General features: G+C 45.5%; 1 protein-coding gene across 2 annotated transcripts in view; it reads right to left on the bottom strand.

Moving 5' to 3' along the window:
• Window positions 1-23,468, bottom strand: part of dhrs12 (dehydrogenase/reductase 12) — a 30,648-nt gene extending 7,180 nt beyond the window's left edge. For both annotated transcript variants that reach the window (XR_004413987.1, XM_033032792.1), the window contains exons 1-7: window positions 23,194-23,468; window positions 9,960-10,093; window positions 7,148-7,230; window positions 5,490-5,585; window positions 3,419-3,500; window positions 1,621-1,682; window positions 1,351-1,455 (exon numbers count right to left, since the gene is read on the bottom strand). Coding sequence is in view for 1 of the 2 variants with exons in the window: in XM_033032792.1 (XP_032888683.1) it covers window positions 1,351-1,455; window positions 1,621-1,682; window positions 3,419-3,500; window positions 5,490-5,585; window positions 7,148-7,230; window positions 9,960-10,093; window positions 23,194-23,249 (618 nt within the window). In the remaining variant the exon portion in view is untranslated. The remainder of the gene's footprint in view (window positions 1-1,350; window positions 1,456-1,620; window positions 1,683-3,418; window positions 3,501-5,489; window positions 5,586-7,147; window positions 7,231-9,959; window positions 10,094-23,193) is intronic.
• Window positions 23,469-27,813: the final 4,345 nt, after the last annotated feature.

The raw sequence follows: 27,813 nt of genomic DNA, 5'->3' as shown, positions 1-27,813 counted from the left end.
TGGCTTGATATAAATATTTTTAAATTGTCCCTAGTGTGTGTCTAGGGTAGTGTTAATGTGTGGGGATCGCTGGTCGGTGCGGACTCGGTGGGCCAAAGGGCCTGTTTCCGCGCTGTATCTCTAAACTAAACTAAAATATGAGAAACATGCTGGTGGCTTAAATGAATTCCCTCGTAGTGTAGGGCAGTTACAAACAAATCAAAGGAATGTCCAGTCATGTGAGGGAGAATATGTTGCAGGGAATTACAGGGAAATAAGGAGATGAGGAATGGGACCGCTCTGCTGGGGGCTGTAACTAGCTGGACGGTCTGCTTCATGTTCTAACAAGTAAATACATAGGAATTGGAAATCATTAAAAAACTGCAGATGGAAGAAATCTGAAACAAAAACAGAAAATGACAGAAAAACACAGCAACATCTGTGGAAAGAGAAAATGTTCCTGTCTTAGAATGCAATCCAAGTAAGAATGCGGGGATCGCTGGTCGGTGCGGATCTGTGGTCTGATGTAATCCAAGTAAACTCGGTGGTCTGATGTAAACCAAAAATGCTCTGATGTAAACCAAGAAAATACCCTTAGGGCAATATCAACTGTATGGGCACCATGAGCAGAAGCAGCACATTGTCTTCAGGTTTAGACCACATAGGGTTTCCAATAAACACTCATTCCAGGGCTGAGGAATTCCACAAGCCCATTCTCATACTCCCTGTGCGTTTGCTTTAAACTTCCAGTAAACCTAACGTAACATATTTGTGCCCTGGGGAAGTTGTACCAATTAGTGTACCAGAGATGAACATTAATCAATATCCACCCACAAATTTGTGTCAAAATACCAGCTGAAGATCAGATGCAACCAGTTTCCATTACATTCTACAGGGTACAATTGGGCTTCTAATCCTCCAGCATTGTACTGCAGTCTTTAGCCAATGAATACTAAATAATTTGCACAATGTCGCCATACGTAATTCCAAATAAACTATACCAACTTGTTTGTTTGGCTGAAGGGTTCCGACCCAAAACATCACCCATCCTTTTTCTCCAGAGATGCTGCCTGACCCGCTGAGTTACTCCAGCACTTTGTGTCTATCTTCAATAAAAACCACCATCTGCAGTTCCTTCCGACACATTGTTAGTTTGTTATTTGGCCTAGATTAGTTTCATTTACCAGTTTTTTTAATATTTGGTGCAAGATGTTTTATTGACAATAAAGATTCATCAACTCAGGTCAATGAAAAGTCGTATTGCTTGCTTATTACCAAAGGAGGGCAGGGCACTATTGTACTGGGGGACTAACAGAGATGGCAACTCTTTGTGAGCGCAGGGGGTAAGTAGTTTAATCTCAAAAGACAAACCTTATTCTGTGCATAAGCCATGGTCCCATCAAATTGCCCTTTCTCAAACTGCAAATCTTCCACATTTAGCTTCTGAACCAGCATTCCTCCGGATGACACCGTGATCTAGCAATCAGGGAAAGTGTTTGGTCAGAACAGACAAAGTGGTTGCAAACATATTTGTATTTGGGAGAGGAGAGAGGGTGGAGGAGATAGTACAGATCAGGCAAACACACATGAAGCTGCTACTTAATATGCAGAATGTGTGATAGTAAATGAAAATGAGCTCACCACCCTGGCATCTTCAGATTTTTGCAAGAGAGGCACCAAAGCTGTTGTGAGAATGTACGTACCTGTGGAAAAGAGGAACACCTGAAGTAAACATTCACCAAGATCATTAACCCTGAAGGGGTCACTTGTACAGTGGTTATCTTTTAATACAATGCTTTTTGTGTTCCTAGATGTGCAAGAGGAGTGTGGGGACCTGAAAGCCAGTTGTCATATTTTTAAGTGTTTAAGAAGGAACTGTAGATGCTGGAAAATCGAAGGTACACAAAAAAGCTGGAGAAACTCAGCGGGTGCAGCAGCATTTATGGAGCGAAGGAAAAAGGCAACGTTTCGGGCTGAAACCCAAAGGTTGCCTTTTTCCTTCGCTCCATAGATGCTGCTGCACCCGCTGAGTTTCTCCAGCTTTTTTGTGTACCGTCATATTTTAAGATGAGCTGTTTTACAATTGATTTAGGACTGTGATGAGAAAAAACTTTTTTACCTAAAGAGTTGTGAATCTGTGGAATTCTCTGCCACAGAAGGCAGTGGAGGCCAATTCACTGGATGTTTTCAAGAGATAGTTAGATATAGCTCTTAGGGCTAACAGAATCAAGGGATATGGGAAGAAAGCAGGAACGGGGTACTGATTTTTGGATGATCATCCATGATCATATTGAATGGCGGTGCTGGCTCGAAGGGCCGAATGGCCTACTCCTGCAACTGTTTACTATGTTTCTATGTTTATTCCCCTCTCACCAGGACCTCAGTTTCACATTCCTTTTAACCTGCTTCACAGGGAAATTTATTGCAGAGTAACTTTGAGAAAAAAAAGTCAATTAAAAAGCATGTTGTCGCATTAATAGAAATAATATCCAATTGTCTGGAAAATGTGCTGCATCAGCCCTGTTCAAGTCTCCAGCATGCCAGATTTAATGAGTTTCAGGACTGTGTTTGTCCTGGAGTTGGTGCAAGGTAGATTGACTGACATAAGGGGCCGTTCTGTGAACTGGTTTCAACTCAGTTTTGCAGTGCAGTTCTGAATGTGACCCATTGAAACAAACCAGATTATTGGGACAGAAGCTGAGAAACGGCTTCCTTTTGGGTGAGAAGATCAGGATAATGGGAAGGGCAGGGGAAGGGAATCTTCTTCAGGTGGAGGGTTGTAGACTTTTGAGATTTTACCACCTGAGTGGAATGACGGATGCTCCATCATTGACCACTCTCAGACCATTAAATGTTTGGGTACAGCAGCAATTACAGAATGGAGGCCCTTCCCGAGTTTTGAACACGCGACTTATGGACATTTTTACATGGGAATGAGTCTCAACAATTGGGGCAGGGGTTGAGCCGAGCAGAGCTGAGGGCATTGTGCAAACTCACCCGCTCACTCACCGAGTCAGTGAGAGCGACTGGTTGCTGCTCCCCCCCACGTCTTCTCACTCCCCCCTCACTGCTGCTTCTCTGACCCTCTCCCATGCATGCTTTTTGTTCATTTCCGTCATACAAACCATTCTGGTTACGAACCGTTCTCGGTAGCGGAACCCCATCGTGACGTGTATGGAGATCCAGTGGACCAGTCGGTGAGGCACAGGACCAGTCACTTTCATGGCACAACAGGTTTGAGGCGCCAGAAACTGACTGATTCTCACATCCTAATATCCTTAAATTTGAAACAGGCGATGAGCAGTAAGTGCAGCATTTGGGACCACTCGCCTGGGGTGCATCTTCCAAAGGAATCGCTAGAGATCTCAATACCAGGACATTCCCATGAGCAAATGTCAAAGTGCACCAGAGTTTCCAAAGTAGATAATTAATAACTTACCCAAGGTATTTGTTGCAAAATTACTTTCTAACTGATCAGCAGTCATCTGGCGTTCATTGATCATGCACCCTGCATTGTTGATCTGGCAAAAGAATCGCAAATAAACATAAACGAGATTAATTTGCCATCTCGAAGCTCCATATACAGAACAAACATTATCCACAGTTTAATGGGGAGTTTTCTGATTGGATTCTGTCCGGCCTAGTTTAGTTCTTTGTTTAAACAACATTAAGCTTTGATCACCATAAAGGTTCATCACAAGGACTGTGCCTTCCATTACAAATTCCCATTACATTACATTACAAATTCCAATTCCATATCCGACTGCAGTAGACAATGTAGCTGTCACACATTGAGCTGAGACAGAGGAAAAGATGGGAGATAGTATAAGGCCATTCAGCCCTTCAATTCTGCTCAGTCATTCATCTGGGTCATGGCTGACTCTTATAAACTCACTTGGCTTGGTTCCCAGCCAGAATACAAGACAAACTATGCTCCCAATTGCACACTGTATATTCATCATTGTTTCCCTATTCTCTCCCAGCTCCCATCGACTCCAATGGGATTCTTCTGCACGCTGCCCTCCGACACAAAAGAGTCATTCACAGCAGTCAAATTATCCCACTGGCACATCCTTGGGAGATAGGAGGGAACTGGAGCACCGGACAGAACTTACAAACTCCCCACTGCCAGCGTTCAAGGTCAGATGGAAACCCTGGAGCCATCAGACATCAACATCAACTGCTGCACCACCATGCTATTTCCCTCGGGGTGAAGAGGTCAAAATAAAAGCAGGCATAGATTTAACGTAAATGGTGGGAAGACGGGTGGGAAGATTAGAACTATTTTCTCAGCCAGTAAGTGGGGAGGTCTTGAACTCATTCCGCAGTGGACAATGCAGGCAGAAAACCTCCCCACAGCACTTGGCCATGGAGAGGCCTGAAGAGCTGTGACCTGCAGAAGTATGGACCCAACACTGGAAGGTGGGACTGCGCTGACTGCTCTTCTTCAACCAGCACAAACACTTGGGCTGAATGGCCTCTTATCCTTTAAGTTTCTTCCAACTATTAAGAACCTCTCCACCCAAACAACAGTGAGAAGGTGGATCTTGCTTGAGGCAGGCAGTTGTGATCCATTACGATGAGCTTAGACAACCACACGAGGGAGAGGGGAACCCAGAGCCACAATGATAGATCTGGATGAGGAAAACTGAGATTCGATTCAAGTGAAGCACAACACTGACAAGTATGGTTGGGCTGAATGGTTTGCTTCTGCTGTACATCCACATTCATCTCGGTTGTCATAGTTACACACTCACATACTTATAAATGCTCTTTTCTCCCCATCCATTTTAATCGGCACATCACTCCAATTACGGAGACATCATTCGAGTGCAACTAAGTACTATCCACGCGAGTATCAACAGCATGGCAACGTGGTCAGTGAACTGGCCCTGTGTGTTAAGACATTTCAACATCCCTTTTACAGGCTCCATTTTCTTTGCCACATCGTCCTCGTCAGGCGTCTACATTCTGTTGTTTTTATGGACTCAGGTGGCTTATGAGTCTAATCCTGGCTTTGCAGCTCACAGAAGGAAGACGCCTGTGCATGTGTTTGTTTAACGTGTACTTGATGTTGCACTCCAAGAAGCACACGGCCCTTCACAAATCAATCAACTAGCTCCAATGGCAAGAGAACCAAGCTGATTGGAGCTGATAGATCTGTTGCAGCCTTCATCCGCCTTCACTACGTTGGGTTCAAGATAACTTTGTCCGCATAGTCTACAATTGATGTCTTGTAGATTGGATCGTTCTTAGTCTGTACCCTCATCCTCGCCCTTACCGCCATGGGTGGCCCTACCAGAAGCTGGTGCTTCCGACGGCATCATTCTCGGAATCATGGGGTCACGCAAGCCTCTTCACCACGACAAGGTCAATGATCCGAAGAGGATCCACATACTCCCTGCCTGTCAGTACTGGTTGTCTCCACTTTCCTGTCTAGAATGTGTGGATTTCTATCACCATGAAAAGTGGAATGAAAACATTCTGGTGAGAGTGTGAAAAAGCCTTACCAAAACATTCAACTTGCCATGAGTTTGTTGGAATTGATCAGCAAATGTCCAGATCACCGTTGGTCTTGACATGTCCAAGATGTGAACAAAAACATCCTTCAAAATACAATGATGAGACACATCTTCAGTGTTGAAACAGAAATGAGGCTAACCTGACAGCTACATTACTTCCCTATGGACGGTCAGTCTTTATATTGGGGTAGGATAACAAGATGTTTACTGCTAATGCAGCCCAACACCTCTCTACAGAGTGACCAGCACCTCTCAATAAAAAAACACATACACACCTCTCTGCAAAAGCCCCACCACATCTCTGCAAAGTCCCCACCGCCTCTCCCAATATCTCTGCTGCCTCTTAACTGGGAGGCCACTACCTCTCTGCAGAAGGCTCACCACCTCTCCGCAGAAGCCCCAACACTACCCCTTCCACCCACCTCTCCATTAGATGCAACTCGACTAGCGCAGCGGATCAGCTCCCCTCTTGTACAGCAATGCTGGAGGCCAGATCAGAGTCCAACATTGCCTTTCTCAAATGCTCATGCCTCAACTTTACTCAATCCTTCACACCTTCCATGCTTGTTCCTCCACATGTCTCAGGTTGGCTTTAGTCTCAAGACCCAGGGCGACTTCTGCACTGATCATTCCATCACTGGGAGCCACCCACTCAGTTGTAAGGGACCCATACTCCGGGACATCTTCCCACGTCCTTCTACCTTAACTAGCCTCCTATGACGTTCTATGAAAACTTCCATTCTGATCATATTCTGCGCTTCAGCTGAAATATTGCCCAATGTTAAAACTGCTAAATAAATGCAAATTCTTATTTTTGTTGCAGCTGGGCCCTCAAGTAAAAATATGATTTTTCTATTTGGCTACATTTGAGTTCAATAAGGTCACGAAGGTGCCACAGGTCACAATAACTTGAGGCATTTTCATAGTCTTTCTGCTTCTGAAAACCTTTCCCCCGTTATTTGGACAAAGATTCAACCCACTTAAAAAGAGGAATGCCTGTCATAATATTATAAATGGGAATCTCAGCAGGTTTGTCGATGAACCCCACTCTACAGGTTCAAGGCAGTCTCGCTCTGTATGCAAGTTGCCAGCAGCAGTACTCAGAATATTCTGCTGGTGGAGCTGTTGCGTCTCGGGAGCGTTGCCAACATGAGCCAGCACAACAGTTTAGTTCAGAGATACAGCATGGCAACCACTTTGGCCCACCAAGTCCACGCCGACCAACATACATTAGTTCTATCCTACACACCAGGGGCAATTTACAGGGGCCAATTAACCTACAAAGCTGCATGTGTTCGGAGTGTGGGAGGAAACCGGAGGAAACCCACGCAGTCACAGGGAGAACGTACAAACTCTACAGAGATCGAACCCGGGTCTTTGGCGTTGTAAGGCAGCAAATCTATCGCTGCGCCACTGTGCCGCCCTGTGTTTATCAGTGTTTATCCAAAGAGTAAGGGAGGTGCAATGTTGTTAATGTGGATTCCAGGAAACGGTTACTGCCTCAGGAAGGAAGGCACACTGAATGGGATGGACAACTCACAGTCCTCGCCCCAAGTATCACTTTGTTAAAAGGTGTATGGAAACAAGTTTACTGTCACTCACAAACTTTATAGTCTCACAAAATAATTATGTACAAAATTCTTTACCTGATTATTGCTGGCCTTCACAATCTCAGCTTTGGCCTCTTCGGCTCGCTCTTTGTTTCGACAGACGAGGTGCACGGTTCCCCCTGTGGGAAGCCAAAGGGTTTTACTGAGCACAATAGTCAGTGGCCAGAGAATCAGAAAGAGAAAGCTTTTGAAATTCCAGTAACAGTCTTCCACCCAGCGTCAGTTAGGAAAAACATTTCCCTTTCTTGCAGATGTCTTAATTACCACCAATCTCATGTTTACCATTCACCTGTTAGCCAGTGTCCATGACAGGATGCCACCAATTTCAAAGGTCTGAGTTGTGAGACAGGAATTAGTGAAGAAATGAATCCAGTGGAATGTCACAATTTTACAACCTTTGAAGGCGCCCTGCACATTCAATCTTCAAAAGCACTTGTGTCTGAAGGAAATAATAAATATTCCCCCACAGTTATAAAAAGGTGACTGTACTCAGTTCTCAAATTACTGATACAATAAACCCTTCTGCCCAGTTTCAGGTTAATTCATCAACGTTTAACCCCTTCACCAGTTAAAGTTCAGTGTGAAATTCTGGTTGAGAGATCGCTCATTAACTGACATCTCCGTTGAGCTACAGTACGCCTTGTTTACATGCAGACCCAAGAGACTGCAGGTGCTCGAATCTTGAACAAGAAACAGTGCTGGAAGAACTGAGTGGATCAGACAGCAACTGAGGGAAATAGACAGATGATGTTCTAGGTTGAGACCGTTCTTCAGACTCACAGATGTCCCTTGTCCTGTTGAGTTCCTCCAGCACTGTTTTTCGCTCTTGTTTACATGCCTTTTGTTTGCAGGGTAGAGGAAAGGAATTAATATTTTAATAATTAATATAGTGTAGAGGAATTAATATTTTTCAAAATATAAACTTTGGACTAGGGATAGTCTCAAAACTATGGACTTTGATTGAACCAGGATTACAAATGAATTACTTTCTTGCCTGTCAGATGGTACTTGAAGCATTTCATTCTTAAATAAAAGAAGGATATAAACACAAGGAGGGCAGTGGGGAAATGGAGAAGGTGAACACAGGCGCCGTGATCTGGGCTGGTGAGGTGTAGATGAGCACAGGAGACATAGAGGTCAAATGCGCTGGGGGAAATGAGATTAGAGGGCACCAGCTGATTACTAAAGATGGCCAAAACCAGGGAGTTACTTGAAAGCAGCCGATTATGGTTTTAACAGTCAGCGAGATCACCCAGAACGTTGAAGGATTTCAATTCACAGGAGCTGCTTCTTAAGTGCAACAGGCCAGCTCTGATACCGTGTATCCTGTGGATTCTTAGTTACCAATCCCCAGTGGACCTAGGTTCAGCCAGTGGAGTGTGAAATGCAATGGGGGATTGAAGGGTTTTGGAGGGAGATGTCACTTGTTAGGGACAGAGAGCTCGCAGAAGCCACGCTGGCTGATCACAGGTACAAAAGCAGTCGGCCCTCGCACCTTTTGCTTGGTTCATTTGCAAGGAAGGGGTGGGTGGAAAAGTACGGCGGAGGCTGAGGGAGAGGATACAGCACCCTCCTACCCAAACCATGGGCGGCAATGAAGGAACCGATGGAATGAAGACCAAGGACACAAAAGAGGTGGAATCTGAAAGGAATTAGATTGGAGCTGAAGAGGGGCCAATGGCTTCCAGGATCAGGGAATGGAGGAGAAGTGGGTGCCATTCGCACCACGACTTATCCCATGTGATGTATATGTAATATAAATGCCAGTGCCCCTTTAATATAAATGCCTGTGCCTCGTGATTGAGGTCAGGTGACCTTCGAGAAGTTTCCGTGGATTGTTCAGATTAAATCTTACTTACAAGGTGTCGGACGTGTTTTCTTTGTGCTAGTCACAACTGGGCCTTACGTGGTCTCAAATATTACACCATGCATTCAGGTAAATTTGCCTCGGATATTATGCTAACAGAGAAGAGAAGTAAATGTAGGGTAAAAGATGTGTTGATGTAAATAGGCATGCAGACATTTATTGGAAGCTATGGAGGCATGCATGGGTCAGCATCCAATGGAGGATGTGCAGAGGAAACACATTGGAGGCATCAGCGTTGACCTTTTGCTGATCCTGCAATGTCTGGATGGTCTGAAGAAGGGTCCCGATCCAAAACATTGCCTATTCATTTCCTCCACAGATGCTGTCTGACTCGCTGAGTCACGCCAGTACAATGTGGCTTCTGCGGCACCTTCATGGAACTGCTGCCCCTTTGTAGACACCCACAGCCTCCAACTTACCTTCATTCCCTATTTACATCAACACCAGAGACCAAGAAGCAAAAGGAAGATGCGGCAAGTAGTGGTGAGAGTTGCAGGCAAGATAGAGGGAGAAATACGAGGAGCTAGAGATGAATGGGATGGTCGGAGCGGCTCAACATTTATATGCATTGTTCATGCCCCTTCCTTCCCTTTTGTGCCAATCTTCAGCAGCAAGCACACTCTACAAAGTGCAACCTGCTGAGACTCAGAAAGGATAATGGAACCATTTCAAATGTCCAGGAGACTTCGAGCATTCCTGACTAGCATGCTTCCTCCCAGATAAACCATCCTAAATATTTACCAGTACAGATAATCCACCTGCGCAAAGCTCTGTTGGAAGGATGATGGAAATAACTACGAAGATAGACACAAAATGCTGGAGTAACTCAGCGGGACAGGCAGTACCTATGGATAGAAATAAATGGGGCCATTCCTTCTATCCAGAGATGCTGCCTGTCTCGCTGAGTTACTCCAGCATTTTGTGTCTATCTTCAGTGTAAACCAGCATCTGGAGTTCCTTCCTGCACATGGAAATACCTACCTCGCATTGCAATCTCCAGAGCAGCAGCTTTGCCAATCCCACTGTTAGCTCCCGTGATCATGAAGCTCCTTCCTGTCACATCCACATCTAGATCTTTTGCACCGAACTGCTGTGCTGCAGCTTCATATCCACTCCTGCAGAACACCAAGCAACACAGGGAGGGTAGAGAGGCTCCAACATGTAGCTAAGATAGACACAATGTGCTAGAGTAACACAGCAGGTCAAGTAGCATCTCTGAAGAAAAAGGAGGGGTGATGTTTCAGGTCAGGACTGAAGAAGGGTCCTGACTCGAAACGTCACCCATCCTTTTTCTCCAGAGATGCTGCCTGACCCTCTTAGTTACTCTAGCATTGTGTCTATCGTTGGCATAAACAAGCATCTGCAGTTCATTTCTACACACGTCCCCAACATGTAGCTAACATGAAACATAGAGAAGGCATGGATGGGTCTTTTTCTGGTCAGCAGGTGTTATGAGTGGTAATTCACCACTGAGGGATTGGTGCCAGGGCCTCAACATTTTACAATTTGAGCAAATGCACAGATGAGTGCACGCAATGTGTGGTTGTTACATTTGCTGATGATGCAAAGATGGTGGGAAAGCAAGTTGTGAAGAGAGCAAGAGGAGGCTACAAAGAAACATGGTTGCGTTAAGTGAAAGGACAAAGATATAGTAATTGCAGTATAATGTCAGAAAATATGAAATTGTTCTCCGGCACTCTTTCAGGAAATCTAAGAGCATGTCATCTAGATGGTGATGGATTGCAGGGTATTGCTGGGTATTGCTAGTGTACTATATACAGAGGGCTAGTGTGCAGGTATCACAAATCATCCCGAAAGCAACGGACCACCGCCTGCACCATCCTGGACCTTTTTTTTCCAATTTAGTTTTGCACTAATGTATATTTAATGCACTCTGCTTCTTTTTATTGTCATGCCTAATTTATGTGTAGTCTTATGTGTAAGTTATATATAATTTATGTTTTATTTGTCTGAATTAATGTGCCTATGATGCTGCTTCAAGCAAGATTTTCACTGTACCTGTAACCTCACTGTACTTAGGTATATGACAAAAAATGCAATTCAACTTGAAAGCTAAAACATTGCAATTGCTTCTTGCCAAGGGAATTCAATTCTGAATCAGAAGGTTATGCTTCAGTAATATAGGGCATTGATGAGAGCACTTCTGGAGTACGATGTCCATGCAGTCTACGTTAATGCGTGTTAGCAATTTGGATAAGGTTTACATTTTACTTCGGAGTCACGTGAGTGACTACGTGAAGAAGAACCCCGCCAGGACGCATGCGTGTCATATATCGCTTTCACGCTTGCGAAACGACAGGCGGGGTGGAGCGTTTCCCCGCAGCGGTAAGTTTGAAACCGCGACCTGCAGGTAAGTGATTTACTCTGCGGTAGTTTTTGTCCCCGCGCTGTTTTTACACAGGGGGGGAAGCTGGACAAAATAGTGTCCACAAGTGCTGCGAGTAAAGCTGGCTGGGGAGGACCGCGAAGTTGCGGGAGCCAGCAGCAGCTGAAGGCACAAGCCCCGTAAGGGATCAGCTGTGCCGACTTTTGATCCCGCGCCGGCCAGAACACCAGGGCCGGGCGGGAGACTATTCAGATGGGGCCGTCGACTTTTGACAAGTCGAAAACGGCAGGAGGCGGGGTGGAACGACGTTCCCCCGTAGCGACAATTTAAACCCAGGACCTGCAGGTAAGAGCTGCGGTCTTTTTGTGTTTTCCCATGCTGATTACAGGTGGAGAAACCAACGGGCTGCGACAAAGCTGGTGGGCTAGCAGCGGCCAGCGGCACTTGAATCACCTATAATGGGATCAGCTGTGCCCGATGTCGCCTCCGCACCGGCCAGATCCACTCCGCGGCCGGGCGGTAAGGCAAGACAAAAAACCATCAAAGTCGTGGACTCAGATGAGTCCGACTTTGAGCAGCCGCGGGCGGCCAGCGATCGTGAGCGCTGGAGCCGGACGGAGCGGTGTGTGGAGCATTTGCTCCAACGTGACAGGCTCCGGGAGATGGAGTCGGGTCACAGTGGGCTCTATGGCAAACCCACAGCAGTACCTCTTGAAGGGCTGCACAGTGCTTCTACCTCATCAGAGGGGAGCACTGCGGGTCAGTTCTGGGCTGATCTGGAAGAGGGGTGCGCAGAAGAAAAGTCAAGTGTGCAGGGGGTGCAGGAACAAGAACACCTACTGGACATGGTGTCCAACTTCATACAGCCAGACCAGACTGGCCAAAACCTGGAGCAAAAGCTAGCTGCCAGTATAGACTCTATGTCTCTAAACCAGCTACAAGAACAGGCTGTACTGGACACCACATACTACTATTTGGAGGCAACCTATCGAAGCAAGTCAAGGAGCTCGATGAGGAAGCAAAAACCCTGGGACTAATAAAAGGGACTCCATCAAAAACCCACTACAGCCATAGACAGCACCCCTACGCACCCACCAGTAGAGCAAGACCGACTGGTGAAAGCTCAAAGGCCCGGTACACAAAACATGAGTCTTTTTTAGGCCATGGCCCAGGCCGGCCTTCCTGGAAAATACGCGGACCTCCAACGTCAACCAAACCACAAATCCAGACACCAGCGCATCAACATCAGCGAAGAAGTTACAAAAAGAAGTAAACCTGCCACTGGTAACTATGGAGGTAGGTGGGTCTGGTTCCCTACAAAATACAGGGAGCATGGAGGTTTGGGGGGAGAATACACTCCTTTCTGAATGCATGGAGCAAAGGTGTAATTGAAAAAACCCAACACGAACCACTAGAATTCGTGTCCAATATATTTACCAAAAACAAAAAGATGGTGGTTGTCGCATCATCATAGATCTGACCAAATTGAATACATTTGTACAATATATTCATTTCAAAATGGAAACCTTTGTTACTGCTAAACAATTGATTTCCAAAGGTTACTTCATGGCCAGCATCGATTTAAAAGATGCTTACTATTCAGTGCCTATACGAGGTGACCACAGATGTTACTTAAAATTCAACTGGATGGGACACTCTGGCAGTATACAGCACTACCAAATGGATTATCATCAGCCCCAGGCTGTTCACAAAATTTTTGGAACCAGCCCTAGCGTTTCTACGGAAACAAAAACACATGGTCATGGCATATCTAGATGACATACTTATTGTGGGCAAAACTTTGGAATTGGCCAAACAAACTGTAACAGCCACAAAACAGTTATTTAAAACTGGGGTTTATTATCCATCCAGTTAAATCTAAATTAACGCCTTCCACTACTATGGACTATTTGGGGTTCACAATTGACTCAGTTCACATGTCGGTGACTTTGCCAAAGGGAAAGGCTATAGACTTAATAGAGGCTTGCAATAACCTCATTGACATCAGTAACTGTCCATCAGATTGGTAGCAAAAGTAATTGACAAAATGGTGGCTGCTTTTCCAGCCACACAATTTGGACCTTTACATTACCAAAATTTACAGAGAGCAAAAATACAAGCACTCAAAATCAATGCTGGTCATTTTGACAGACCAATGAAGCTACCAATCAAAGTTATAATGGAACCAAAATGGTGGATAGATAACATTTGGCTTTGTTTCAATCCAATCATTGTCAGTAACCCTTATATGGTGCTACAAACTGATGCCAGTGCACTTGGTTGGGGTGCCACCAATTCCATCTCCAGCTGTGGAGGTAGATGGACTGCTCAGGAGGCATCATTCTTACTAACACTGGGCATAAACTACCTGGAAATGTTGGGTGCATTCTATGGCTTAAAGTCATATTGTACTGGGTCATATCACCAGCATGTTAGACTACAGATTGACAATACCACCGTGGTAGCATATAGCAACCACATGGGTGGAAACAAATCGACATCATGTGACAATCTGGCTAATACAATTTGGCAGTGGTGTATCCAGAGAGATATTTGGATATCAGCTACTTACCTACCAGGTAAACTAAATTTAGTGGCAGACACCAGGTCACGCAAATTTAATGAAAACACCGAATGGATGTTGAATAAAAAGTATTTGCTGATATTACAGCACGATATGGAACACCAGATATCGATCTATTCGCATCCAGGCTTAATCACCAGTTATCAAATTATGTTTCATGGGAACCAGACCCTGGGGCAGCGACGACAGATGCATTTTCGCTGCATTGGGGGGGAAATTGTTTATTTATGCATTCCCTCCTTTCTGCCTCATCAGTCGGGTATTAAGGAAAATACAGCAGGACTCTGCGTCTGGTATTTTGGTAGTACCCGATTGGCCTACTCAACCATGGTTCCTAGTGATAATGAACATGGTATTAGAACCATGTATCACCATCCCGAATAGACCAGACTTGTTGGTTCATCCCGTAACAAGGGATAGCCACCCATGCCATAACTATTTGAATTTATTAATTTGTAGAGTTTAAAAATACCTCTACTACAGCTGGGACTGACGGACCGAACAGTGAACATGATTTCGGCGGCCCAAAGACAGTCCACCAAAAAACACTATCTGGTCTACATCAGGAAGTGGGAGATGTATTGTAACAAAAACAGCATCGCCTACAGAGATATGAACATCCCGTCTGTTCTGGAATACCTGGCAGGCGTCCATTATGATGAGGGGCTCAGTTATAGTGCCATCAACTGCGCCAGAAGTGCCTTATCGACTTATCTATGGCAAGGAACAGAGCGTCACTCTGTTGGAACTCACCCACTGGTAACAAAACTTATGAGGGGAATTTTTAATACCAATCCCCCAAGAACCAGGTACAGGTGCACAACCTTTTATCCGAAAGCCTTGGGACCAAACACTTTTCGTAATTCAGAATTTGTCGGTCTTCGGAATGGAAATTTTTTAGCGTAGATTTTAATGGCTGGCTCAGTGGTAGAGTGCTCGGCTCATATCCGCAAGGTCGCGAGTTTGCGCCTTGATCCTGGCAGTTACTCGATCGCGAGTTTGAGTCTTCAATGTCGTTTTTTCTTGCAGAATAAATGTTTGTATGAAATGCAGTGTAGGAGAAGTGTACTGACTGTGTGGGCAGAACTTTGGAAGTGATTGCCCACCAGTCTAAAAAGCCGCTGTGTCTCCCTGTCCCTGGGATAGCAGGGGGCGATCAAACAGCACAATACCCCCCTCCCCCTCCAACTCCAGAGGAATCCGCTCCCCGATGGGCCGCTACCAAAGATCATAGAGGAGCTCCTCTATGATCTTTGGCCGCTACGGCGACAAGTGGCAGTTTGCCCACAGCCCGAGCTGCGCCCCCTCATCCGCCACCCCAAGAACAAGACGTACCTTGCACACCCTCAGCTTCTGCCCCTACGTGTTCCTCTGGAGTTGGAGCGGGGCTGGGCTGGAGTTGCTGCTGGCTGTGGGTCTCTGGGATCTCCGTGCTTGCAGTGGGCCTGGGGGTCGGTGGGCGGCGGTGGGAGCTGTGGACCTACGGACCTACGGACCTACCTCCGTGGAGCTAGCCAGCTTCGGAGCGTGGAGAGCTGCGGTGGCGCGCTGCTGCGACCCGACTCCGGTGGATGGTGACACCGGGAGCTCGCGGGTCTCCGGTGGGAGACTGCTTTGCGGGGCACCGGCAGCGGCGACTTCTCCCGCCCGAATTACGGGGTTGAGAGTGACCTGGAGGGGGGCCTTACAACGCCCGGCGCGGCTGTAAATTGCCGCGGACTTGCTAGCGCCCGCCGGGGGCTCCAACATCAAGACCGGGGCAGGGCCTTACAACGCCCGGCGTGGCTTTGAGTGGCCGCTCCCCGATGGGCCCCTACGACGCCCCGAGCTGCGCCCCGTCATCCGCAACCCAGCTTCCTCTGTAGTTGGAGTGGGGCTGGGCTGGGCTGCTGTTGGCTGTGGGTCTCTGGGATCTCCGTGCTTGCGGTGGGCCTGGGGGTCGGTGTCCAATTGGTCCTGACGTCTCCGGTGACTAGCACAGTCCTGCTGCAATCGCCGACGTGAAGACAGTGCAAACCCCCGCGCCGGTGCAATGAGCGGGGAGGTGGAGAGGGGAGGGAAGGGGTCACACACATGGCCGGGAAGCAGAGGGGCGTAGGTGGGGTGAAACTGAAGGGAGCGACAATCTGCACTGTGTATCGTGAGTCTACCGTGGGAACTTTTTAACTCAGCGGGCAGGCAGCAGCAGATTGTCAATTATTAACCCTCCCGCGCAATATACCCTCACCTTCTCTTTTATGAATGGGGATTTAGTTCCCCTTTCTTCGAGGACCGACCGGAGGTTCCGCTGTCACCTCTGCGGGCCGCCCTCGGTGAACGTTTTCAAGGACCTTTCTTCAAGGACCGAAAAAATGGCCGCTATTCGGAGGTTTTCGTTATTTGGATCTTCGGATAAAAGGTTGTGCACCTGTACTCCCAAATATGGGATGTTAGTATTGTCCTGAAGATGCTCAGGAATTGGTCTCCAGCAACAGCTCTGTCCCTACATAGACTGACATTAAAAACAGTCACGCTAATGGCATTGGTCACGGCACAAAGGGTACAGTCATTACATAAATTAAGACTGGACAACATGACTTCTTCATCTAAAAACGTTACGTTTCATATTTATGAATTAGTGAAACAGAACAGACAGGGATCAGCGGGCCTCAATATCGAATTTAGGTCTTACCTAACAGATGATCGTCTCTGTATAGTAAAACATTTGTCGTTATATATGGAGAAAACGAAAATCATCAGAGGCAATGAGAAGGCACTTTTAGTCAGCCATAAGCAACCACACAAAAATGTGTCGGTCCAGACCATCTCAAGATGGCTGAAACAGGTTCTAACACAGGCTGGGATGGATACTAATATTTTAAATCTCATTCCACCAGGGCTGCAGCTCATCGGCAGCTATGCAGTTGGATGTACCAATGGACCAAACCCTCAAGGCAGCAGGATGGTCAGGGGAAAAAACATTCCAACTATTTTATCATAAACCAGTCATTAAACCTGGAACATTTGCAGAAACAATTTAAGTTCTGTAATTTAATTACCCCATAAATAGGGGTTATAATTTGTGTTAATAAATTCATGGATTTCAATGTCGGATTCATGTCTAAAATATGTTGACACAATTCCTCCTACAGTCATCAAGGCAGATGTGATGCATGGACTCGTTTCCACGGCATGAAATCACAGAGCTTTAAAATCTTCACGTAGTCACTCACGTGACTCCGAAGTAAAATAGTAAGATTAAACGAGAACTTACCAGTTTGAAGTTTGATCGTTATTTTATGAGGAGTAACGTTGAGGGATTACGTGCCCTCCGCTCCCACCCTTGATCATATACTTAACTGGTATCTCTTCTCTAATCTTACTATGTTTAGTCATTACAGTTATCTGTGATTTCACACCGGTGCTTTGAAGAATGACACGCATGCGTCCTGGCGGGGTTCTTCTTCACGTAATCCCTCAACGTTACTCCTCATAAAATAACGATCAAACTTCAAACTGGTAAGTTCTCGTTTAATCTTACTATTTTTACACATACATGATTTTTGGAATGAGCAAGTTGCCCTATGAGGAAAGATTGCGCAAGTTGGTGTATGGTGGAATTTAGAAAGGAGATTTGATTGAAACAGATAATATCTTGATGGATGCTGACAGGCTGGAGAGAATGATTCCTCTTGTGGGAAAATGTATCGCAGTGGTCAATGTTAAAAAAAATATTTGAGACAAGAGGTGGATTTCTTCTCTCGTGAGATTGTAGGGTTTTGAAATTCTCTCCCTCAAAGGGCAGTGGAAGTAGAATATTTGAACATTGTCAAGGCAGAGATAGACTCTTGCTAAGAATTGGGGGTGAAAGGTTACCGCAGCAGGACAGGGAAAGGGAGTTGAGGTTCTGTCATATAATCCATAATTTTATCAACAGTAATGGTCTGGATGGGATGAAGATTGATGTTGGTGTAGATGGGTACAATATTGTCAGCATGGACCGAGCGGACTGAAGGGCCCGTTTCTATGCTGCATGCCTCTATGCTGAGGGCCCGTTTCTCTGCTATGTGACTATGCTCCTGATGGTATGTTCACATGACAAACTATTTCATGCATTTACATGTGCACGCACACACAAAGGCACAAGTGTGCCGTCATGCAGACACTCTTTAAAAAAATACACTGTCACACACCCGTGCACACACATGGATACTCTCATACGCACATGTTATGCGCATGCACTAGCACACAAACATGCAAGCCCACATACATGTGCATGTGTTTAGGTGCACCCATGACCTTAGATTTGTTATACATTAAGAGCAAAACCTTTTCTCTATACTTATCAACAAGGCACATGTGAAGTGATCTGTTTGTATGTGAGAGAGGAAGCAAATTCCTTGTTATTCCCACCGTGGAGCAAGGTTGATTATGCAGTCGTTTGCCGCACTATGAACTGTATAGGAGCGCCCGCCTGTGGTCAACAGAATCCCTGTGTCACTATTCCATCCACGGGTTCACAACCAACCAAGAGAACACCACCAATACCTGTTTCACTCGAGTCCCTGGAATCTCCCCCACTCATGCGGTTTCAAAACCATTAAAGGGGGATTCAGAAGGATAGTCTACTTGGCTACAGAACCTTTAGGTGCTGCAGTTGGTGTAAGCAATCAGTGGAATGCATTCTGCTGTTACCAAGGATGGGGACAAAAAGATATTGGATGATGGATCAGGTCTTAATAACAGTAACGCTGGCTTTTACCAGCCTCCTGCATCTATAATCCCTTTCTTAATGAAGTAAACAATGAATCACAAATGCCACAGCACTAATCCTTCTGGATTCCAACCCATTGTCACTGGGAATGGCAAAGTATATAACATGTACACATAGGATTAAGATTTGGTTTAATCTTATGATTATGGTTTTTGATTTTTTTTTTTACATAAATATTTGTAGATTTTTACCTTAGCTGGAGGAAAAGAAATGGTTCTAAGTTCACTTCCAGGATGATTTATGATTTAATGTATCAAAGTACAATCCAGCTGACTATTTATTTTCCGCAGGGGTACAGGATGTGCTAGTTTGTGCCTGTTGATTTAACTTTATCAGTGCATTGGGAACCAATAGCCTGGAGTCAGGAAACAGGACAATGGAATCAGTGTGACTAGCAACATAGACAATGCTAAACAAAGCTGACAACCTGAGTTAGGGGAGCTTTAACATTTATGCAGGTCTTATTCTCTACAACCTATTCTCATGCCATAAGGACTAGTGGAACATAGCGAGTCTCAACAGGCCTACAAAGGGTCTTGTGTTTTCCTTCACAATCTGTAGATGGAGACACAAATGAAAGCATTGATGAAGTCAATAACTCCCAACCCCGAGGAAAAGGTGGATATTTCATTCTGCAACAGGGTTTGTCACGTTGTGCTGCCTTTAAAATGTTCAGTATTATATTCTGGATGGAGGATTGGGAAGTGGCAATGTAAACTTTAGCATGGTGTAAAGGCTTCAGAACATGTGCAGAAGAGATTTATTAGAATGAGTCCAGTGACGATGGATTTCAGTTTCATGAGAGGAATAGATCAGGTAGACACACATAGTCTCACATCCAGAGTAGGGGAATCAAGAACCAGAGCACATAGGTTTAAGATGAGGGGGGAAATATTTAATAGGAACCTGAGGGGTAACTTTTTCACACAAAGGGTGGTGGGTGTATGGAACGATCTGCCGGAGGAGGTAGTTGAGGCAGGGACTATCGCAATGTTTAAGAAACATTTGGACAGGTACATGGATAGGACCGAAGATATAGACACAGAAAGCTGGAGTAACTCGGTGGGACAGGCAGCATTTCAGGAGTGAAGGACGTTTCAGGTCGAGACCCTTCGTCAGACTAGTGAAAGCATTAGACATTTCGGCCAGAAAAGTCACCCATTCCTCTCTCCAGAGATTCTGCTTGTCCCGCTAAATTACTCCAGCGTTTTGTGTCTATCTTCGGTTTAAACCAGCATCTGCAGTTCCTTCCTACACATGGATAGGACAATTCAGAGAGATGCGGGGCAAACGCAGGCAGGTGGAATTGGTGTAGATGGGACATGTTGGATGGTGTGGGCAAGTTGGGTCAAAGGGCCTGTTTCCACGCTGCATGACTCAATGACTATGACAGGTTACAATAGCAGGTGTCATTCTCCTTGGAACAGAGGAAGTTGGGATAAGGGTGTTTAAAAAAACTATAGGCAGAGAGAAGCCATTGCTTAGGTAGAAAGGTCAAGAACAAAGGATGAAGAATGAAGGTGACTGGTAGAAGAAACAATACAGATACAAAGGAACATGACAAAGCCCGCCATCTGGACTACATTGCCTGGTAGAGGTAGGTTCAATTGTAGCATTCAAAAGGGAGCTTGGAAAGAATCTGGCGTGAAAGAAAAAGTACAGGGTCATGGGGACAGTGTGCTGGTTCCGTAGAACCAGTGGGCTCCTTGTGTGTTGTAACGATGGGGCAGCACAGTGGAGCTGCTGCCTCACATCGCCAAAGACCCAGGTTCGATCCTGACCTCGGGAGCTGTCTGTGTGGAGTTTGCATGTTTTTCCTGTGACTGCATGGGTTTCCTGTGGGTGCTCCGATTTCCTCCCACATCCCAAAGACTTGCGGGCTTGTAAGTTAATTGGCCTCTGTAAATTGCCAAAATCATACTTTTCTTCAGTTCAGTTGTGAAGGAGGAATTGTTGTCCTGGAGAGTGGGATAACATAGAACTAGTGTGAAGATCGTGTGAAGATCTAGAAATCGTGGATGCATTGGTGATAATTTTCCAATGTTCTATAGACTCAGGAACAGTTCCTGTGGATTGGAGGGTAGCTAATGTTATCCCACTTTTTAAGAAAGGCAGGAGAGAGAAAACGGGGAATTATAGACCAGTTAGCCTGGCATCGGTGGTGGGGAAGTTGCTGGAGTCAATTATAAAAGATGAGATAGCCGCACATTTGGATAACAGTAACAGGATCGGTCCGAGTCAGCATGGATTTACGAAAAGGAAATCATGCTTGACTAATCTTCTGGAATTTTTTGAAGATGTAATGAGGAAAATGTACAAGGGAGAGCTAGTGGATGTAGTGTACCTGGACTTTCAGAAAGCATTTGATAAGGAGATTAGTGGGCAAAATTAGGGCACATGTTATTGGGGGTAGAGTGCTGACATGGATAGAGAAGTGGTTGGCAGACAGGAAACAAAGAGTTGGGATTAACGGGTCCCTTTCAGAATGGCAGGCAGTGACTAGTGGGGTACCGCAAGGCTCGGTGCTGGGACTGCAGCTATTTACAACATACATCAATGATTTGGGTGAAGGGATTCAAAGTAACATTAGCAAATTTGCAGATGACACAAAGCTGGGTGGCAGTGTGAACTGTGAGGAGAAAGCTATGAGAATGCATCTATTTTTTGGCCTTCCATCACAGCAATGTGATGGATGTTTATGTAAATTATGTTGTGGCTTGGGTCTATTTGTTTGTAATGTATGGCTGCAGAAACGGCATTTCGTTTGGACCTCAAGGGGTCCAAATGACAATAAATTGAATTGTATTGTATTGTATTGTATATTATTGCAGGGTGACTTGGACAGGTTGGGGGAGTGGGCAGATGCATGGCAGATGAAGTTTAATGCGGAAAAATGTGAGGTTATCCACTTTGGTAGCAAAAACAGGAAGGCAGATTGCTATCTAAATGGCATCAAGTTGGGAAAAGGGGAAGTACAACGGGATCTGGGGGTCCTTTTACATCTATGTCTATGAAAGTAAGCATGCAGGTACAGCAGGCAGTGAAGAAAGCATATATGCCATGTTGGCCTTTATAACAAGAGGAATCGAATATAGGAGCAAAGAGGTCCTTCTGCAGTTGTACAGAGCCCTAGTGAGATCACACCTGGAGTATTGTGTGCAGTTTTGGTCCCCTAATTTGAGGAAGGACATTCTTGCTATTGAGGGAGTGCAGCGTAGGTTAATTCCCGGGATGGCGTGACTGTCATATGCTGAGAGAATGGAGCAGCTGGGCTTGTACACTCTGGAGTTTAGAAGGATGAGAGGACATCTCATTGAAACATATAAGATTGTCAAGTCAAGGGCTTGGACATGCTAGGGGCAGGAAACATGTTACCGATGTTGGGGGAGTCCAGAATCAGGGGCCACAGTTTAAGAATAAGGAGTAAGCCATTTAGAACAGAGATGAGGAAACACTTTTTCTCAAAGAGAGTGGTGAGTCTGTGGAATTCTCTGCCTCAGAGGGTGGTGGAGGCAGGTTCTCTGGATGCTTTCAAGAGAGAGCTAGATAGGGCTCTTAAAAATAGCAGAGTCAGGGGATATGGGGAGAAGGCAGGAACAGGGTACTGATTGGGGATGATCAGCCATGATCACATTGAATGGCGGTGCTGGCTCGAAGGGCCAAATGGCCTACTCCTGCACCCATTGTCTATTGTCTAAGACGGACACAAAATGCTGGAGTAACTCAATGGGTGAGCAGCATCTCTGGAGAAAAATAGGTGACATTTCGATCGGAACCCTTCTTCAGACTGAAGGGTTCTGACCTGAAACATCACCTATTATTTTTCTCCAGAAATGCTGCCTGACCCACTGAGTTACTCCAGCATTTTGTGTCTATTTTCGGTATAAACTAGCATCTGCAGCTCCTTCCTGCTGCACATAGAACTAGTGCGAACGGGTGATCTATGGTGGACGTGCTCGATGGGCTGAAGGGCCTGGTTCCACCTGTATCTCTAAACTAAATTAAAATCTGGTATTCTGAGAGTCCGGAAGTACACCAAAATAAGTGAAACTCCAACTCCCAGTATTCACTGAGCGCCGTGTCCCGCTGGGAAGATTATGAAAGCCTTGGTTCGTGCTATGGGCGTGGTGTGAGTGCTGTAGGGGTGTCTGGTTTAAAGGGTAAATGCCGGACCAGGGGGACCAGGCTTTGGTTTTAGACAGCGAGCATGGCTCTGCTCAGCGGGACAGAGGCGCTTTATTTGAGGGCGGTATCGCAGAATCACCCCAAGGCCAGCAGATCAAATCCCCGCGCAGTTAACCCGTTTCCGACATGCCTTCCAGTAACCCCGCGCCGGCCCTCTGCAACACGGCCAGTGCCAACGTTAAACAGCAGCGGGAGATGAAAGTAGACAGCGGCGTCCCAGACTAACGAGCAGCTTTTAAATGCAAAAAGTATAACCAAATTGGGGGGGAAGCACCACTAAAGTTTAACTGGAGCTAGAATAAAGCATCGGGTGATGCGAGGGGAGGTGACTTGTGGCAGGACTCACCTGGTGTACTCTCGCAGCCCCTTCATAAACCAGACGGCGTTCCTGTACAAAGACATGCTGCCCCCGCTGCTCCTCTCCACCGCACCACGGCGCCACTCAGGCCACGGTTATGTAACCTCTCCGATCAACTCGTGTTCGCCTTGTCTTTCATAACAAACACATTTTATTCTCCGGAAGCAAAACGGATTGGAGAGGTTACAAGCGAGGCTCCCGGTCCCCACTCAGCATCATTACACTGGGTGTCACTTCAGATATTGTTACATATTATTGTCCTGCTGCAAGTAAGAATGTCATTGTTATATCTGGGACATATGACATTTGACTCTTGATAACCGTTCTTCTGTTGCCATTCATACCTCCTCGGGGCATAGCTCCTATTTCTTTCCTCATTATTAACCCCCGTTACATTGCACCGTGATCCCGTGCCTGTAAAACCACAGCAAGTAAGAATTCCATTGGTACACAAAATGCTGGAGAAACTCAGCGGGTGCAGCAGCATCTATGGAGCGAAGGAATTGTTCAGGTTCATATCCAGTGCATATGACAAATAAACAGCACTGTCTCTTAATTCCTAACCATTCAACCTCTCCTGGATCAAACCCTTCCAAAGTTTCCTTACGATACAGATGCCCATTGAGGCATATACAGCAGAGAAATATGTCCATTGAGTCCATGCTGACCATCAATAGCCCATTTACATTAATCCTATATTAATTCGTGTTTATTCTCCTCATATTCCAAGTCAAATCAAGAGTGTTTCATTGCCATCTACACTTGGACAAGAACAATGAAATTCTTATTTGCTGCAGCTTAACACAACAACATTATAAATAAATAAACAATAAACAATAGTACAATAAATGTTTTTTCTTTCATTCCCTCAGGTTCTACCACTCACCTACACACTCGGGACAAATTACAGCGGCCAATTAAACTATCAACCAGCACGTCATTGGGATGTGAGAGGAAACTGGAGCCCCAGAGGAAACCATGCAGTTACAAGGTGAAGGTACAAACTCCACAAAGGCAACAGTGGGGTTTAGGATTTCATTCCAGATCAATGGGGCTACGAGGCAGCAGCAATACTTGTTCACACACACTCTCTTTTTTTTTTTAATTTTCTAATGTGATTTGTACGAGTTTTATGACATCACTGTCGCTAAATCGCATAAGATTTCAAGCTTCAACAATACTTCATCCAGAGTGTTTTATTGTCAATAGTCCCAAACAGAACAATGACATTTTTACTTGCAGCAGCACAACAGAATATGTAAACATTGATCCTGACTATGGGTGATGTGATGTCTGAATGGAATTTGCACGTTTTCCCTGTGGCTGCTTGGGTTTCCCTGGTGCTTTGGTTTCCTCCACATTCCAAACACATGCAGGTTTGTGGGTTAATTGGCTTCTGTAAAAAAATACCCTTTAGGCTGTAGGATGCTTATTTGGGATAACAGAACTAGTGCACAGGTGATCGCTGGTTGGCCTGGACCTGGTGGGCTAAAGGGCCTGTTTCCACGCTGTATCACTAAGATAAACAGAAAAGTTGGAAGAACTCAGCCAGTTGTGGTAAAAGAGACCAGTTAACATGTTGGAGATAGACACAAAATGCTGGAGTAACTCAACGGGTCAGGCAGCATCTCTGGATAGAAGGAATGGGTGACCTTTTGGGTTGAGCCCCTTCTTCAGACTGTATCAGGGGAGAGGGAGACACATAGATAAGGAAGTGTAAGGTGTGAAAGCGACCCAAAAGGGATGAGGTTCAAGGAAAATGGAGAATAGATCATTGTTAGCGAGGAGAACAAACAACAAAGCAAACAGCGATAAAATGTAAACAAAGATAGTCAGACTAGTCGGAGAACTAGGAAGGGGGGAGGGATGGAGAGAGAGGAATTGCAAGGGTTACTTGAAGGTAGAGAAGTCAATATTCACACCGCTGGGGTGTAAGCTGCCCAAGTGAAATATGAGGTGTTGTTCCTCCAATTTGCACCTGGCCTCATTCTGACAATAAGGGGGCCCAGGCCACAAAGGACAGTGTGGGATTGGGAAGGGGAGTAAAGGTGTTGAGCAACCGGGAGATCAGGTAGGTTTAGGCGGACTGAGGTGGAGGTGTTCAGCGAAAAGATCGCCAAGCCTGCGCTTGGTCTCGCCTATATATAGGAGTCCACACCTGGAACAGCTATATATGGGAATGGGAGAAGGTACACTCCCCCTCCCATTCCCACACTGACCTTTCTGTCATGGGCCTCCAGGCCAGGTTCTGTTGTGGAGGAGGAATCCATTATTGTCCTGGAATTTCCAGGCATCAAGAAGAAGAACTTAAGAGATGGGAGTAGGAACTGGCCATTCGGCCCTCAATCCTCCTCTGCCATGCAACAGGATTGCGGTTGATTTTTTTTACCTCAAACAATATTTTGCTGCCCTATCCCTTTATCTGACTAAAGATCGATCCCCACCATCTGGGCCATGCCTCTTCTTCATGCTACTGTCAGGCAGGAGGTACAGAATCCTGAAGTCCCACAACACTACGGTCGGCAACAGATACTTATTGACATCCATCAGGTTCTTAAACCAGCCGACAAATCCCTAAACCCACCTCGAACATTACAGACCACCTCTTGTACTACCATGGACTTTGTTTTCTAATTGTGTTTTTCAGTAATATTTTTTTGCACTGTTATTTTCTTGTCAATGTCTTGTAGAATTTATGTGTACTTTATATATAAAGTATGTTTGTATGTTGTCTATGTGGTTACAAGCATGATGTTCACCGTACTCGTGTATATGAAAATAAACATGACTTGACTTGTTCTTTTAAATCCCTGATCTCTTAATACCCACCTCAGCTTTGAGTGAACCCACTGACCAAGCCTCCAAACTCTCCCGGGTACAGAATTCCAAAGATTCAACACGTACTGAGTGCAGAATGTTCTCCTTATCTCAGTCCTAAATGTCCTACCCTCTTTGTGAGACTGTGCCCTTTTGTCTAGACTCTGCAGCCAGAGAGGCCAAACTCTCTCTGCATCCAATCTGTGCAACCCTGAAGAAATCACAAAAGTTTCTAGAGGATTTACTTCCAATTTCCTAACCTCTGGACAATATTACTTAATTATCACAGAACAGAAAGTGGCCACTCTACCCACTGAACTGGGCTAGCTCTCATTAGAACAGTCCCACTTCCCACCCAGTCTCTCTCACATGACCATCAGCTCCCTCCTGGTTCCCCTGCCAGTCACTGAGACCATTAATCAACCAGCGCACTGTATGCAGTGGGAATCTGGGCTTCCCTGGGGGAACCCACGCAGTCACAGGGAGAACTTGCAAACTCAACACAGACAGCATCCAAGGTAGGATTGAACCTGAGTCACTGGAGCTATGTGATTGCCATGATTGAATGTCGGAGTAGACTCGATGGGCTGAACGGCCTACTTCTGCTCCTATGACATTAGCTCAGACTAATGGAGCTGTGAATTAGCTGTACTACCTGCTGCACCTTCCTCATATAGCATGAGGCCATCCTTGGAATAATTCAATGAATTTTTGTTGCACTTTATGGCAAGTATATTCCTTTTCATGTAACATATTTTAAATGACAATACTCCAGGTGACGTCTCATGGTGGCCTGGTTTATTTCCAACAATGTCATTGTTATTCCTGTATTCAAATCTTCTCACAATAAAGGCCAGCATACCACATGCCTTCCTAATCGCTTGCTGCATTTGCATTTGGCTTTCAGTGACGTGTGTACAACAAAAAACAGGTCCTCTTGAACATCAGCATCACTCAACCTTCCACCATTTCAGAAATCACCTTTACTTTTTGCACCGTCAATAATTTTACATTGTTCTTCATTACACTGTATCTGCAATGTTCTTGCAGATGTTCTAGCAATCTTATTCTCTGCACCTTCTGCTTGTTCCTATCCCCTTCCGACTTCCTCACAATCCTACCTATTATTGGAAAGATATTGTCAAGCTTGAAAGGGTTCAGAAACGATTTACAAGGATATTGCCAGGACTAGAGGGTGTGAGCTATAGAGAGAGGTGAAGTAGGCTGGGTCTCTATTCCATGGAGCGCAGGAAGATAAGTGGTGATCTTATAGAGGTGTATAAGATCATGAGAGGAATAGATTGGGTAGATGCACAGAGTCTTTTGCCCAGAGTAGGGGAATCAAGGACCAGAGGACATAGGTTCAAGATTAAGGGGAAAAGATTTAATAGAAATCCGAGGGTTAACTTTTTCACACAAAGGATGGTGGGTATATGGAACAAGCTGCCAGAGGAGGTAGTTGAGGCTGGGAATATCCCATCGTTTAGGAAACAGTTAGACAGATACATGGATAGGACTGGTTTGGAGAGATATGGACCAAGCGCAGGCAAGTGGGACTAGTGTAGCTGGGACATTGTTGGCCGGTGTGGGCGAGTTGGACTGAAGGGCCTGTTTCTACACTGTATCACTCTATGACTCTATGATACTACCTGGTTTTCTATCTCACATTCAGCATTGCTTTTATCTCTCTGTCCTTCTTTTCTGTTCCCATTTTTCTTCCATCACCCCCAGGCAGACCAGCTATGACTAATAAGCCTTCATTGCCACTCACAGACAGCCTCATCATCGCCT

This window comes from Amblyraja radiata, chromosome 14, assembly GCF_010909765.2.
Source record: "Amblyraja radiata isolate CabotCenter1 chromosome 14, sAmbRad1.1.pri, whole genome shotgun sequence".
Lineage (NCBI taxonomy): Eukaryota > Metazoa > Chordata > Chondrichthyes > Rajiformes > Rajidae > Amblyraja > Amblyraja radiata.
The sequence above is the reverse complement of the archived record's forward strand: the minus strand, read 5'-3'. Positions and strand labels throughout refer to the sequence as shown.